Source organism: Gadus macrocephalus, chromosome 16 (genome assembly GCF_031168955.1).
Source record: "Gadus macrocephalus chromosome 16, ASM3116895v1".
Lineage (NCBI taxonomy): Eukaryota > Metazoa > Chordata > Actinopteri > Gadiformes > Gadidae > Gadus > Gadus macrocephalus.
Genome location: NC_082397.1, coordinates 17,942,262 through 17,956,688, shown reverse-complemented (window position 1 = coordinate 17,956,688; position 14,427 = coordinate 17,942,262). Strand labels below are relative to the sequence as shown.

The 14,427-nt window shown below is 45.9% G+C and overlaps 2 protein-coding genes across 7 annotated transcripts in view; one reads left to right on the top strand and one right to left on the bottom strand.

The window, feature by feature from the left end:
- Positions 1 to 262: 262 nt before the first annotated feature.
- Positions 263 to 5,052, bottom strand: serpinh1b (serpin peptidase inhibitor, clade H (heat shock protein 47), member 1b). 2 transcript variants are annotated; one of them, XM_060074508.1, is made up of 8 exons: positions 4,927 to 5,043; positions 4,206 to 4,243; positions 3,020 to 3,169; positions 2,564 to 2,759; positions 2,037 to 2,307; positions 1,780 to 1,878; positions 1,393 to 1,625; positions 263 to 1,265 (listed from the first exon to the last, which is right to left on the bottom strand). In XM_060074508.1, the coding sequence occupies exons 3-8, from the start codon at positions 3,136 to 3,138 to the stop codon at positions 963 to 965; spliced, it is 1,221 nt and encodes a 406-aa protein (XP_059930491.1). In that variant the 5' UTR covers positions 3,139 to 3,169; positions 4,206 to 4,243; positions 4,927 to 5,043; the 3' UTR covers positions 263 to 962. The 2 variants fall into 2 exon arrangements, with proteins under 2 accessions (XP_059930491.1, XP_059930490.1); XM_060074507.1 differs by lacking the exon at positions 4,206 to 4,243 and having other exon boundaries at positions 4,927 to 5,052.
- Positions 5,053 to 10,926: 5,874 nt separating this feature from the next.
- Positions 10,927 to 14,427, top strand: part of gdpd5b (glycerophosphodiester phosphodiesterase domain containing 5b) — a 39,813-nt gene continuing 36,312 nt past the window's right edge. For 4 of the 5 annotated variants that reach the window (XR_009529489.1, XM_060074147.1, XM_060074146.1 and 1 more), the window contains exon 1: positions 10,927 to 11,312. The gene's annotated coding sequence lies outside the window, so the exon portion shown is untranslated. The remainder of the gene's footprint in view (positions 11,313 to 14,427) is intronic. The other variant, XR_009529490.1, reaches the window with a different exon arrangement.

The window sequence follows — 14,427 nt, the reverse complement described above, 5'->3', positions numbered from 1 at the left end:
ACAAAAAGACGAGGGTGGTTATTATGTTGGTGTGGTAAATTGGCCACGGCCTACTTTTGCTAACACAAAAATTCCCCCATTTTGTTTTATCCCAACATGTCAGATATGAGAGAAATGCTTATCTGCCAGTGGACTGGAAAGATTGTAATCTTTTGCATGCTCGGATGTTGACTTTGCAGAGAGGCCTTCGTCAAGAAACTGCCCCGTGGTGCTGTAGCTTGGATGAAACAAGTTTGACTGATTGGACCCATACATTTTGGCCTACATTTTGTTGTATTTTTTTATTGTAAAAATGACAACGGTGAAAAAGATACTTAACAATTTATCAAATCATCCAACAGGTTTGGGAGGACACATTGAGTAGCCTAATAATAATCTTACTAATAGATAATACATAACAGTATGGTTGGCATGTTTGCATAGTTTAAACACGGCTCAATTGCATGCACAACTACTGCAAAGGAGCAATTCAGTGCAGATCACAGATTAACAGAGGATTCTCTTTCTAGGATATTTGCTTATGTGCATATCCCTTTTTCCTTTAAACGTTAAAGATAATCCAAGAAAAACTGAGATCACAGCCTAACCAGTACTGTTCAATACCAGGGTGTATGGTGGAAACAATGTTGTTGTAAGTATAGAGCGATCACACTTAATATAAGCACGCTGTCTGTCATGCCAATTGCCATTGGTAGGTGCAAGTTTCAGATAAGAACCTGGAGGGTGACACAATGTTGTTGAAACGTAGACCCAGCACATATGAAATAGTAACCAGTAGGTACGGTTCATTCATCCTACAACACACACGCACACGGTTCCCTGGGGGTAGTTTTGGATTGGGGTACCACTGGAATGTGCTCTTGAGGTAACAGCAAAAACCTGCCTGCCAGGATTAGACCTACAATATAAACACCACAGACCACAGATGCCAAAAAAATCTCACAAAGCCCTCCAGGCGTGGATTATAGCTCGTCCCGCATCTTGTCCCCGTTGGGCTTCACCATGCGGCCGATGTACATGATGGCGCCGCTCTTGTTGTCCTTAACCAGGAAGATGAAGGGGTGGTCCACGTAGAACAGCCGCGGGTTCCTCAGCTTCTCGCTGCCGAAGATGCTGGTGTCGAAGGGGTTCCCCAGCGTGTCGAGCTCCAGCGCCGACGCATGGAACACGTTGGACAGGTACAGGTTCTTCTTGCCCGTGATGTTAGACAGGTCCGCTTTGGCCTTGTCCACCGCCTCGGTCAGCCCCAGAGTTGCGAGATGTTTCTAGAAAGGAGAAAGGGGAATTGTTGACGATAAACCAAAATATCTTTTGGCCCTTGATTGACATACCATCAGACCTTTCCCTTTTCTTCCTCTCTTTAAATAGATTTTTAGATTTGTGTGGACTTACCTGCAGGTTGTGGCTGACTTCCATGCTGACTTTGGGCATGGAGACGGCCACGGCCCTCTTCTCCATCTTGCCGACCCAGGTGTCCACCTGCGCCCGGGTCAGCAGCGTCTCCAGGCGCTCCAGGGGCTCCAGGTAATAGGGCATGATGAGGATCATGGAGGCCTGGTTCTTGCCCAGGGGCATGTTCAGCGCAAACAGCCGGTTCTCCGTGTCCTCGTGGAAGTCATACAGACCTGTGGAGCGGAGAGGGGGGTCATTCGGGGTGATACTGGCATGAGTCCAAAACCCCGTGGAGGTGTGTTCAGCCAGGCATCCGAGAATAGGTGTGGGATTAATTGTGCTGAGATGCATGCAGAGATGAAGGTTGAGCGGCAGGGAGAGCGCTACCTGTTCGATGCATCATGGGAATTCCGACGGTGAAGGAACGCGTAACCATGAAACCACGGCTGTCCACCATCGACTCATGGAACATCTCGTCCCAGTGAGCTATGAGAAACAATAAGAATATGTGTACTTTTAAACATTTGGACAAAAAAAGAATGCACAATGCCTTGATCGACAATGCTGAACAAACAGTATAGATGCTTTCGAAAACATAAGACGTTAGTTTTAATGGCAATCGGATGAATGGTTTGTTTCCGTACGTTTGAAGAACATGGCGTTGATGAGCGTGGCTCCGTCGGCGTTGGGCACGTCTTTGGTGACCTCGGGCAGTTTGCCGTCGGTGGAGGCGGCGGCCCACTCGTTGATGGAGTTCACCGCGCTCCTCTTGTCCTTCAGGTTGATCTTGGAGTGGTCGTAGTTGTAGCGCTTCTTGCTGTCTTTCACAAAGGCGTCGGCAAAGCTGACGGAGCTGGGGCCGTACAGGCGGTTGCTGATTTTCCAGGTGGTGTTTCGTGCCTTGGCATCGCTCACCTTAAACGTTCAACACGCCACACCCCACACACACACACACAGTCATACACGTGCACAAATGATGAATATGTGCAATAGTAATTAGATAAGTCATGCCATGTTAACACATTTCTTAACTAATAAAAATGAAGGAAAACGTAATACTGATCAAATCAGATTGTTTTGATGCATGATAAATGGTTTGAATGAAACAATTGACTGATACTGATCAGCTTCCATTTAGGTCAGTGCCTGTCCCCTATTGGCTGGTTCGTACCTCTGACATCAGCTCGGAGAGGCCTGCATGCAGGTGCTCGTCCTTCAGGGCGTCGGCCCTCAGGACGGTCTTGACCTGGGAGGCGGTGGCGGCCTTGCCCCCAAGGGCCAGCACCCCCAGGGAGGAGGCAACCACCACGGGGGACACCAGGATGTTGTCCCCGGTGCCCTTGTCCTGGGCAATGTTGTGGTAGAGACTACGCAGACCAAGAAAGAAGCAAAAACATAGGCTGTTATTGTTTGATGTTTCAACAGTTTTAAGCAAAAGGTTGAAAATAAGTTTCATTGTTTCATTTCGTTGATCCGGATTTCAATCATGTATTTTATAATCAACCAATTCATATTCTAATGACAGCCAAATAGGAAGTATGGATGAATGGATGGCTCAATCAATGACGATAACTAAGCATGAGTGTGGGACTGCAGTGTACAATCCAGTTAGATTACAGCATCCCACCTGAAGGCGAGGTCGGCGCTGTTGTCAGCCAGCAGGGTGGCGTGGCTGCTCAGCTTCCTGTCGTCTGCAGAGGCCAGCGGGGCCAGAAGGCACAGGGCTAAGACACTCGTCATCCACATCCTGTCGGGCTCTGAATGTAGCTACACGGACCTGGAAGAGCAAGGGGAAGGAAGGAAGGTGAAACACAATGGGACGCAACTGAGGGCTCCACGTGTGTGTGTGTGTGTGTGTGTGTGTGTGTGTGTGTGTGTGTGTGTGTGTGTGTGTGTGTGTGTGTGTGTGTGTGTGTGTGTGTGTGTGTGTGTGTGTGTGTGTGTGTGTGTGTGTGTGTGTGCGCGTGTGTGTGTGTGTTCAGTATGTGTTCGGTGTGTGTGAATGCATACGTGCATGCCTGCTCGTGTGTGTGTGTGTGTGTGTGTGTGTGCGTGTGTGTGTGCGCGTGTGTGTGTGTGTTCGGTATGTGTTCGGTGTGTCTGTGTGAGGGCATACGTGCATGCCTGTGTGTGTGTGTGTGTGTGTGTGTGTGTGTGTGTGTGTGTGTGTGTGTGTGTGTGTGTGTGTGTGTGTGGATCATAAAGCAATGCAGTGGGAAAAGAGATACTTTTCCGATTGCACTGCCTTTTTTATTTTTTTTAGAGCAAACTCAAGACAAGAGCTCAGAAGCACCACCCCCACACTCTGTGGACAGGCTGAGCTCCCACGGTGGAAGTTTCCATTGGTTCCAGGCAGGACTACTTGCCACGCAAGCAGCCAGCCGGAGGTTCAGCATGCTGCAGAGTTAACCTTCACTCACTAGGGGGTGCATGGGTGAAACATGGTACCTGTCTGTTCACTGAGTCAAGACCCAAAGCGAGGTGAAAAGATGAATATATTTTGGTTGAGTATGATATTCTTGGGATCCTCCCTGTGGCTGTTTCCTTTGCGATCTCATTTGATTACCCAGCAGCAGAGCATGTTTTGACAAGTTTAATCTCTGCCCCCCCCCCCCCCCCAACTATTGAAAGATTCCTAACTCATCGCCTGAAGTTACATTCAAACAGAAGCGCTGTTGTGTCTTTGATCATCTTTTTGGCGGTGCCTTTGTTTCCCCTCACATCTAGTCCTATGATTTGTGTGGGTTACTGAACCCCATTCTTTAGTCTTTATTTCTGGTATCGCAGCAGGAATAAACATTGGGTTTCTATACCTTGCAAAGTTTTCATATTGATGTCTGTGATTTTCATTCTGAAAGACAAGAGGTGCATATAGTAATCTCCGCAAAAGCAGGCAGTACAACTTTATTCAGGCTTATACGGAGAAATAGATTTGGTATTCAGTTCTGCTATTTTTCATTGAAAGTTTTTTTTTTACCATATTTGACACAGTTCATGTTACTTCAACTACAGCTCTAAGAGTTTTACTCATCATGCATGATTTTATAATCCTGCAGAAGCAACCGTTTTTCATTGGCTAGCAGACAAAAAAACAACAACGTTCATCCTATCAGAGGCGCCACAGTGGTGCAGCTTCCACATTCCAGGACTAGGACTTGAGTTTAACCCTTCCTCTGCCCCAAGCTAAATATTTAGGTTATTTATTGGTTTATCTGGTTCCATCTTTCCATGATATTACTGTGATTATGCATGCATTCAATAAGTGTTAAAAGTAACATCAAACAGGCAAAGAGATGGCATTATCATGAAAGAAGGTGTCCAGAAACCACTCAAATCTCTTTCGTCAAACTCTTTTCTATTCGAGGAAAGTATTTTCTGTACTTTATGTTCGCTCTGAATTTGGAATGTTTATAAAAATAAAAAAAACTTTTGAGAACTTTAAAACATGGGAGAAAAAATCAAACCAAGCCTTCTCAAAGATAATTCCCCTCCTATGTTAACGCTGTAAAGCATGTTCAGGTTTTAGATTCTTACCTGATACAGAACTGCAGGGTTCTTCTCTGGGCTGTGTTTGTGCAGGGTTTGAGTAACGGTTTGAGCTCGATTCCACCTTTTATACCCTGTTAGAGAAACTTCTCGAAGTGGGACTGGGTTATTCAAATCAAACCCCTCCCACTTTTGTCCAGAGGCAGGGATCACTGAGATTTGGTTGCAACTGCTCTGAGATCAGTTTAGCAAACTTTCCTGCAGTGGTTTGAGTATGATAAAGAACAGGATAGAATCTGATCTATTGTCTGTCAAAGTGGTACCAGTGAAAACCGACACCCTCTGCTATAAGATGATATTGCTGTTAGCTGACTCAACACGACACATGGGTTGCATCACATACAACATGTGTTTCCCCTATAACTTAATTCATTTTAGACACTAAACCTTTGCATGAGTTGATAATACAGCGAACATATGCTCGGAATTATCTCTACAGAAAAAACAGCACTCTTAACCCACACACAACACACAGAGTTTTGATCGTCCAAATCCAGTAAGGCCACAGAAGTAGATTTTATTTGAGGATAGTTCGTGGTGCTGTTGAGGTCAGATGTAGTCTGGAGAGCCTTCTACTAGATCATATAGCTGTTAGCTGACTCAACACAACACCCGTCTTGCATCACATTGCACATCGCATGCGTTTGCTTAAAAACATAAAAACATTTGTAGACCATATGTTGGCGTTCATGAGGGAGCATGTGAAGAAAGTCAGATATAGTCTGGGAAAAGCTGTTGGGGCCCATGCCCTACCCCCTCCCTCCATCTCCTCCCACCCCCCTCCCCCCCACCTCCTTCTCCTCCCACCCCCTCCCTCCATCTCCTCCCTCGCCCCTCCCCCCTTCTTCCCTCACCTCCTCCCCCTCCCCCCCAGGTTGCCACGTCTTCACAGCTGATTACAGGGTGGGCAGGACGGGGGACGAGGTGGGGGACGAGGGTGGGTGGGGGGTGTTGGTTTGTTAGGAGAACAGAAGGGACCAGTGCCGTAAAGTCCTCGCCATCAAGCAAATTGTTTCCAGAACATTCTGCAACTTTCCCCTGTCTTCCTGTTTGTCTATCTATCTATGGAGTAATAAAGAAAATACTAAGAACTATGATGCAATAAGTAATCAAACGGTTGTGTCTGTACTTACCGTAAGGATATTTTATGCATCGTAATGTTCGGGGAAAACCGTGGCTTGGGACTAGAAGTGTGTGTAGGATGGGAGGAGGTGAAGGCAGGGGTGACTCTAGTTGAACATGGTCCTCGTTTCCTCCTCATTCCTCTCCCCGCAGGCTTTCAGGTGCCAGAAGGCGCCAGAAGCCACAGTAAACAACGCCATTCCTCAACACCCGCACAGCGAAGGTCGCGTCAGGGACAAACAGGCCTCGCGCTATCACACCCTCGCAGAACGGAGGACCCACCTCTTGGTGTTTTCTCATGCAAACAGTGCTCAAGGAAAACCTTCCTTCTATTATTAACAATTCAGACCTGCTTAAGTCTGTTCCAAAATGTTGGATCACTTGCAACCAGATCATGTCGGACTAGGGTTCTATAATGATGAAACCTTCTGTGAAAAAAACTGAGCATATTTTCATGTTTCTTCCAAGTATTCTTCATGTTGAAACGGGTGATGCGTAAAGATCAGATCAGTTTGAATCAATGTATTCTCCATCCCTTAAAGTGCCTTGGATGATGCAACTATTTCCCTGTTTGACTGAAGTATGGGCATGAAGAGAGCACAGGGTTCGACAGCTGTCCGTCAGCAGCATCTGTATTGGTTAAACAAGTGATGCTGCCCCTCTCTGACACCCTGCTGATCAAGGGCTTTACCAACAGCTCCTCCCCTCCAGCTTATCTGATCATTCCAGTCATGGGGGGCTTTACCCCTGATTCACTATCCAGATGGGCCGCACTGATCTCTTTGCTAACCTCAGTGATAGTACATCGTAATAATTACTCTACGTACCATTTGAGGTTTATTTATTGAGGAATTTAAGGCAAAGGCATAGCAACATTGTAGTGACCCAAACTGGACAAAAACTGCAAGCCACTCAAATGTCTTTCATTTATTTCTGTTAACAACATTTTAGGTTTTCTTAACATTTAAAGAAGTTTCTCGCATATTCATTCCTAGAGACTCCACAAACATGCTTCCGAATAAATAAAGCTGTCCATTTCTGACATATTGTGAAGAGATGAGACATGGTTGTTGTGTCTCCTTGCTCTGCTTTGGCTTTATAGCGTCATGTGACTGTGCATCACATGATGGACAGACACAAGGCCTCCTTTGAGCTGCAGCAAGGCCTGCTGCCAAGAACAGTGATGATGTAAGGACCGATCCATGTTTCAGCTCTCTGCTATGTGATGCAACTCTATGCAGGATTGGGTCTTTGAAACACAGTGATGGACAACAGCTTGATTGAATTTCCCCACACGGACCTTAACTTAAACTGGCCAAATGTAACTTAATCTTTACAGAATCACAGTTATAAAGCAGATTGACTGAGAAGGCTGTCAAATGATGCTAAAATCAAGCAATCAGATACAAGGAACACACTTAATCTAGATTTATATAAAACGATATTGTTTTATATCAAAGTAGATATAAATATAATTTATATATTAGTTTATATTGAGTTATGTTAAACTTAAACTAGAAACAACAAGAAAATGTAACACATCCATTTTCTCAGTATATTCGAGAGAAATACTTTTGAGATAAGCGTTTTAGTTGAAGGTTGAACTTACTTCGTCAACTTAATGTTATGAAATAAGTGATTTGTACAGTTGGGACATTCAGAAACAGTAAGTCTTTTGAAGACCGACCACCAAAGTATTTAATGGTGAGGTTCAATACTTTAATTGTACAATACAATACCTTCTTCCCATGGCACTGCCGTTTCTTCATGATGCAATTAAATCCTTTAAATTAGGGCATACACGTTTTTATTTCTTTAATTGAGGTGACATCGGGTCAGATATATCCATCGGTACCTCATTACCAGTTAATTTGTCTTAATTTTGCAGACTCATTAAACTTTGACATGATACAAAAGTTAGTTCCAGACTCTTTATTGGACAGGAAGTTCCGGGATGTTTTTATCTATACGGCTCTGGATTATGTAGGGTTATACAAATTATTATTATTATTATTAAAAAAAAGGGTTTAAAAGGAGATCTAAACTTTTATGAATGGAGGTTGGCATTGGAAACCAACGACTTGATTTGAAAAGCAAGCAGCAAATGATTTCTTCAAGAGAAAATGTGATTGTCGATGGGGATTTGTGTAACGTATTGTGTAGTTTTTGTAGTAATTACAAAGCATGGCCAGTAGATGGAGATCGAATCAAGAAAAATTTCCTGGTGGCTGAATATCTTTTTTTAAACGTTGTGTAATCAAAAAGCATGATAGCCAGTTGTCATAGTTTATTGTACTAAAGATAATAGGGAATACTATTTCCATGCTGACATAAAAAAAATGTATTCCTTAATATCTGCGGTAACATTTGGCAAGGTCATTTTTGTTTCCTTCAGTGTTGAAGCCTTACTCATCCCAATGAGGCTGAATAGTGAATCCTATTGCTGTGCATGTGTTTCTCAGTGGGCTTTCACAATGAGCCAACGCCACTAAAGCTGTTTATCCACATTTGTTTAGGAAGCCCTCATTAATAACCGTAAGGTTGCTAGTTCGATCCTCCTCCCAGCTGAGTGCTGATGTGTCCCTGAGCGAGACACTTAACCCTAACTGCTCCTGACGAGCTGGCTGTCGCCTTGCATGGTTGACTCTGCCGTCGGTGTGTCAATGCGTGTATTAACCGATGTAAGTCGCTTTGGATAAAAGCGTCTGCTAAGTGCCCTAATTGTAATTGTAATGGATGTTTAGACAGCAACACAACCTGTCTGTGTGACGACAAACTTCCTCCCCATTCCATCTCCCCAGGCCTGGCTGCTGCCGTGGTAACCCCCCACACAGCGGATCCTCCTGCGCCCACTCTGAGACCACCTCCCACAGCGCAGACCCCCGCCAACCGCCCCGCGCCGCCTTTCAACCTGCGGATGCTGGTTGGCATTTACATTTAATCAGGTGTGGAGACTGGGTTACAGACTCAGCTTAGTTAAAGACTAAGCTGAGCAGCTGGAGCTGTGAGCTGGTGTCTTCCTGGTGAGGAGAGGCAGGAGCAAAGGGAGGGGTTGAAGACAGGGAGGGTGGAGGGAGCAGGGAGGGTCAAAGGGAGGGGGTTAAGATGGGGAGGAGTGTAGTGAGGGGTGAGGACAGGGAGGGTTTGGGGGGGGGGGGGGGGGGGGTTAAGATAGGGAGGTTTGAGGGGCAGGGGGCACAGGGAGGGTCTCCACCCAAGTGTAAATGCCACAGGAAATCCCCCGGATACAAACATCCCCCCTGTAGAGACTCATCAAGAGGGGGCGTGTGTGTGATGGGTAGTGTGTGTGTGGGTGTGTGTGTGTGTGTGGGTGTGTGTGTGTGTGTGTGTGTGTGTGTGTGTGTGTGTGTGTGTGTGTGTGTGTGTGTGTGTGTGTGTGTGTGTGTGTGTGTGTGTGTGTGTGTGTGTGTGTGTGTGTGAGAGAGAGAGAGAGAGAGAGAGAGAGAGAGAGAGAGGGAGAGAGAGAGAGAGAGAGAGAGAGAGAGAGAGAGAGAGAGAGAGAGAGAGAGAGAGAGAGAGAGAGAGTGCGTGTGTTTATTCAGTCATATGTGATATTGTGTTGTTGTGATTTAAGTGGTATTATTTTTAGCTTTAATCTGAATTTCAAACAGGATTTTAGTCTGCAGCCCCCCCCCCCCCAACCCCACACACAATCAAAGGCACACATACATGCACACACACACACAAACACACACAAACACACACACACACACACACAAACACACACACACACACACACACACACACACACACACACACACACACACACACACACACACACACACACACACACACACACACACACACACACACACACACACACACACAAACACTTATGCACACCGACAAACAGAAACACACACACACAGAAACACATTCACACAATCAGGAGTTTCAATCCATCCCATATCTAACATCGACCACTAGATAATGATTGTGATCGCCTTGTTCTTAAACAGACGACACACAAATGTGAATTGCTATCCATGTACACACTTCCTCTGCCTCCTGAATATGTTATGGATCTTAGCATCCATAAAGCATACAAAGCGGCTCGTGCTACATGGTGCTACAGAGGATTATCTAAAGCCAGAGGAGAGCTAACACGGAGACCAGACACGGAACCACTCTGGACTGGTGTCAAGGTGACCTTACCTTCAAGGACACATCCTGGTAAAGATGACTTATCATCTGAGCAATAATAGGGACCTACTTGCCGACTATTATTGATTAAATTATAGTTCATCCAATCTCTTTTTTAATATATTCTGGGAATCTGGATTGCTCATCCACGCATGACTAAGCAAGCAAATACGAATTCCCATAATACCCTAACAAATACTAGTGATAAATTAAACACTAACATCTGCATGGCAAATGAGTGATGGCTCACATATGATTTTATTTTGTTTGGTTATTACCAAATAAAATATAGATATGTATTTTTTTATGTATATATTTCTACAGATATATCTACAGACGTGTGTGTGTGTGTGTGTGTGCGCGTGTGTGTGTGTGGGTGGGTGGGTGGGTGGGTGTGTGCGTGTGTGTATGTGTGAGTATGTGTGATGCGTGCGTGGAGGGGGCGTGGGCGTGAGCTGGGGCGGGGCATGTGTGTATATGTGGTGTATGTGAGTGTGTTTGTGTGTGTGTGTGTGAGTGCATTGTATATTTCTCCTTAATAAGTTCGATATCAATTAAGGGATTTAACTTTGGCCAAATGTTTGCTTTGTGACGCTCTCTGCGTGTATAATCGGGCCCGGCAGGGACAGATAAAAGCGACAGATAAAAGACTGGACTCCGCCCCCTCGGCGTCATTCTATCGAAGTAGCCGGCGTCACCGCTCTCTGCGCTCAGATACACGGCGTGGCTCGGTGAGAGCTCTCACTCAACCCTGTACTGCAGAGCAGAGCACTTCTGAGAGCACTACCATTAACTATTTCACCACCACAAGGCCAGTCTATCAATTATTACCATTCGATTCCGTCCACGTCTTTTTTGTTTCCTTTCCTTCTTTGCACACACGATTTCGCTCTTTAGGCAGGTTTATTTAGAGGCAAACTGCTACGTTTTTTTTTGTTTTCGGTGTTAGGGAAGTATTTGTCAAGTGCTGCTGGAGTTACTACCACCGTTTGACACTTCTTACGATTTCTCTGGAGAGGACCGAAAATAAAACCCTGAACTCCGAGCCCCCCCGTGTGGGAGAAGCAGAGGTGGGCGCGTCGAGACAGGTGCGTGTGGCCGAGCTGTGGAACTCGCCGTGAGGCTTTTGGTGCTCCCGATCTCTGCTTGTTTTGAGTCAGAAGGTTTATTTGATTGTTTGCATATAGAGGTCTAGGGTTTAAGTTAGTATTATCAATTAATGCAAAACGGCTTCCACCCAGCCCTTATATGGTGTTTACTTCTCCATTGCTGTCCCACGTTAATTCTAATCCTTCATAGTTTTATAAGAAACGTTCACTTATGTCATGTTGATTTTCGTACGGGAAACTAATTTATATCCCACTGCAAGGATACATGGGCGAACTTCCTCTCCCGACCCTTAATATATAAATGATTTATCATTATCATACCTTTAGCCATGACACTGACAATGATTTGCCATTGATTGTGATTGTTATTGTAATTTTGCTACATAGCTTTATTTGGCCCAAAATTGGTTGCAATATTCAAAAGACAGCTGTGTGTTAATTGCTTTCCCTACTGTGTTAACACAGCACTTCTGGTTAAATAGAATGACCTGACACACACACACACACACACACACACACACACACACACACACACACACACACACACACACACACACACACACACACACACACACACACACACACACACACACACACACACACACACACACACACCCTCCCTTTGGGAATGCAAAGACTCTTAAGTGTTTTGACTTGTGGTAGGCAAATAATCTCTTATCAGTCGCTCCACTAATGAAGATGGAATGATGAATCCAGAGTCAGCAGAGCTGGGAGCCGGCACTCTAATATAAACTCTTTATCGACTTGCACTGTACAGTTCCTTGCTCAACACTGAGGCCAAGTCTATGCGGCTTACATGGCTGATCCCAAGGGAAACAGAGTTGCTGACAGTAGAATGCAAATAAATATGACAGTGTTGTTGTTGTGGGTCTGTGTACAGACAGGGCCGATGCCCAAACTTTTCCCCTGCTCCCAATGTACCGCAATGGGCCAGGGGATCTCCTTGTACGTCCTGGGTCATGATGGACGCCATTGGAGCTGTGGAAGCTTTGGGAGCGGGGGGACGCTCTGTAGTTCTCGTCCTTCATTCCTGCTTGGGTCTCATCCATCCAATCCCATCCTCATGTCCCACCAGGATGATGACGATGATGATGATGATGATGATGATGATGTTACAAACACACCATTGAATCCTCCAATCAGCGTTCAGGCGGCTGGTTTTTATTGTTCCGTGAGTTCATTGACTTCGAAACCAGTCGTGAAGTCCAACGATGTTGTTTATGATCGGATTGATTATTTATTCATTATACCGGTCAGACTTGTTCTTCTTGTCATCACAGCATCGATCCATCATTAGCTCTCGGACAGACCATATCTTTTTGCTTGTCAATGCTTAAAATAGAGCGTAGCTTTGAAACCCTTGAAAGTGTGGGTGTCAAGAGAGGCTGGGAGGCACCGAGCTATTATGTCACAGATGTTTTCAGGCAAAACACCTACTGGAAAGCACGCCCACTTGTTTTGGTACACGAAGCCTTGCCAGGATTCTGACCATTTACATTGGCAGCAGGGAGGGTCATGAGAACCTTTTCACACATCCCTCCCTGGCTTTATGATTTGATTCTGGGGTCTAACTAGAGTAGTCACCCATTCAATGGTAGTGTTCATTTGTTTTTATCCTCTCCCATTGCTCTCCAACATTTGCTGCTATACATGCTGTATTAGTTTGATCGGTATCACACTTTTGTGGAAGCAATAAAGTGAGGCTGTCAGAGTGCAACGCACTTGTGCCTCCTTAAAGCTTGGTTTATAGTCACTGTTGTGTATGTCTGTCATTCATTGGATGAGCATGCTATAGGTCCACCTTACGTATGGTCGTCAGGTTTCTGTGATGACTTGTGTGTAAGAGCAGTTATATAAACACCAACATTTGAAGGTAGTGTTGACACAATACATTTGCCCTTTTTGTGCTTGTTTTACCTCTGAACCACACCCACAATCAAATGGATTATGTGTAACCTTTTTGTTTACACCTGCCTGCGTGCACTGGTACGTAGGCGCTTATTACGTTATTTTGTGTGTTTCCACGTCCACATCAGCTATAAATCGTCCTTAAGAACTGCCTGCGTCTCACGACTTCATCTCCCGCCAGGCCAATCAGAGCCGGCGACGACCTCTACGTACAGGACAGGGCTATAGGAGTGGTGACGTACCCACGTCACCCCCTGCCCCCAAAACAGATGGTGCTGGTGGTAATGAATCCGCATCCCTGACATGGCAACAGCACATGACGTCCGTTACCTGCTTTTCTTTCTCGTTTGCTCAGTAATAAAGAGAGCCCAACCAGGGAGGTCCATTCCTCCGCCAGGGCAACACTGTCCCTCCCGCATCCAGGCTTGCTGCATGCCACAGATGCCTGTGTCAGCTGTTTCCTCCCACTGCTGCCGGCCGCCCCAGCACCTATGATTAGGAGCCAATCCCAATATAACTCCCCTACCTCCTACCCCGGCCCCCCCCCCCCCCCCCCCCCCCCCAGCCCCCGTGCAGGCAGACGGCTACGGTATACAGACAGCTCCCCAGACATGATGCCCCGCCGGCCCATTGTTGTTGTTCTCCCCCCCCCCCTCAGCGAAAAACAGTACAGGAGCAGTGTGAAAACAAAAGTTCATGTGCAGAGGGCCCCGGTCGGAGGGGAAGGCTTCGGCCTGGTCACTTCTGAAGCGCGGGCGGCCCGAATGTTTGGGTCATGTGAAGCACGACGCGTGAACCTGTGGTGTCGCATTCTTCTTTTGATGGTTTCCGCAGGTGCTTCCCCCCCCCCCCCACATGAAAAGCTCTGTCAACTTGTTGTAGCAGGGAGGGGGAGCTGCAGTGGGGGGAGAGGCAGACATCCGCTAGATCTGATCTTATCTTGAGGGACTCCGAAGAATGGACTGAGAATATGATTGTTGTTTCTTCTGAAGGCTCGGGTTAATGGTTGATGGCTCTGCTGGTCATCCAGAGCAAACAGCACGTACAACGCCGGAGTGGACTCTGTGTGGTCGGCCTGACCCTGTAAAGTGTCGGACATCATAAATCCAAGAGCAGTTGCACAAGTTATGATGGGTATTTATTTTATACGTGCAAAATGTCCAAT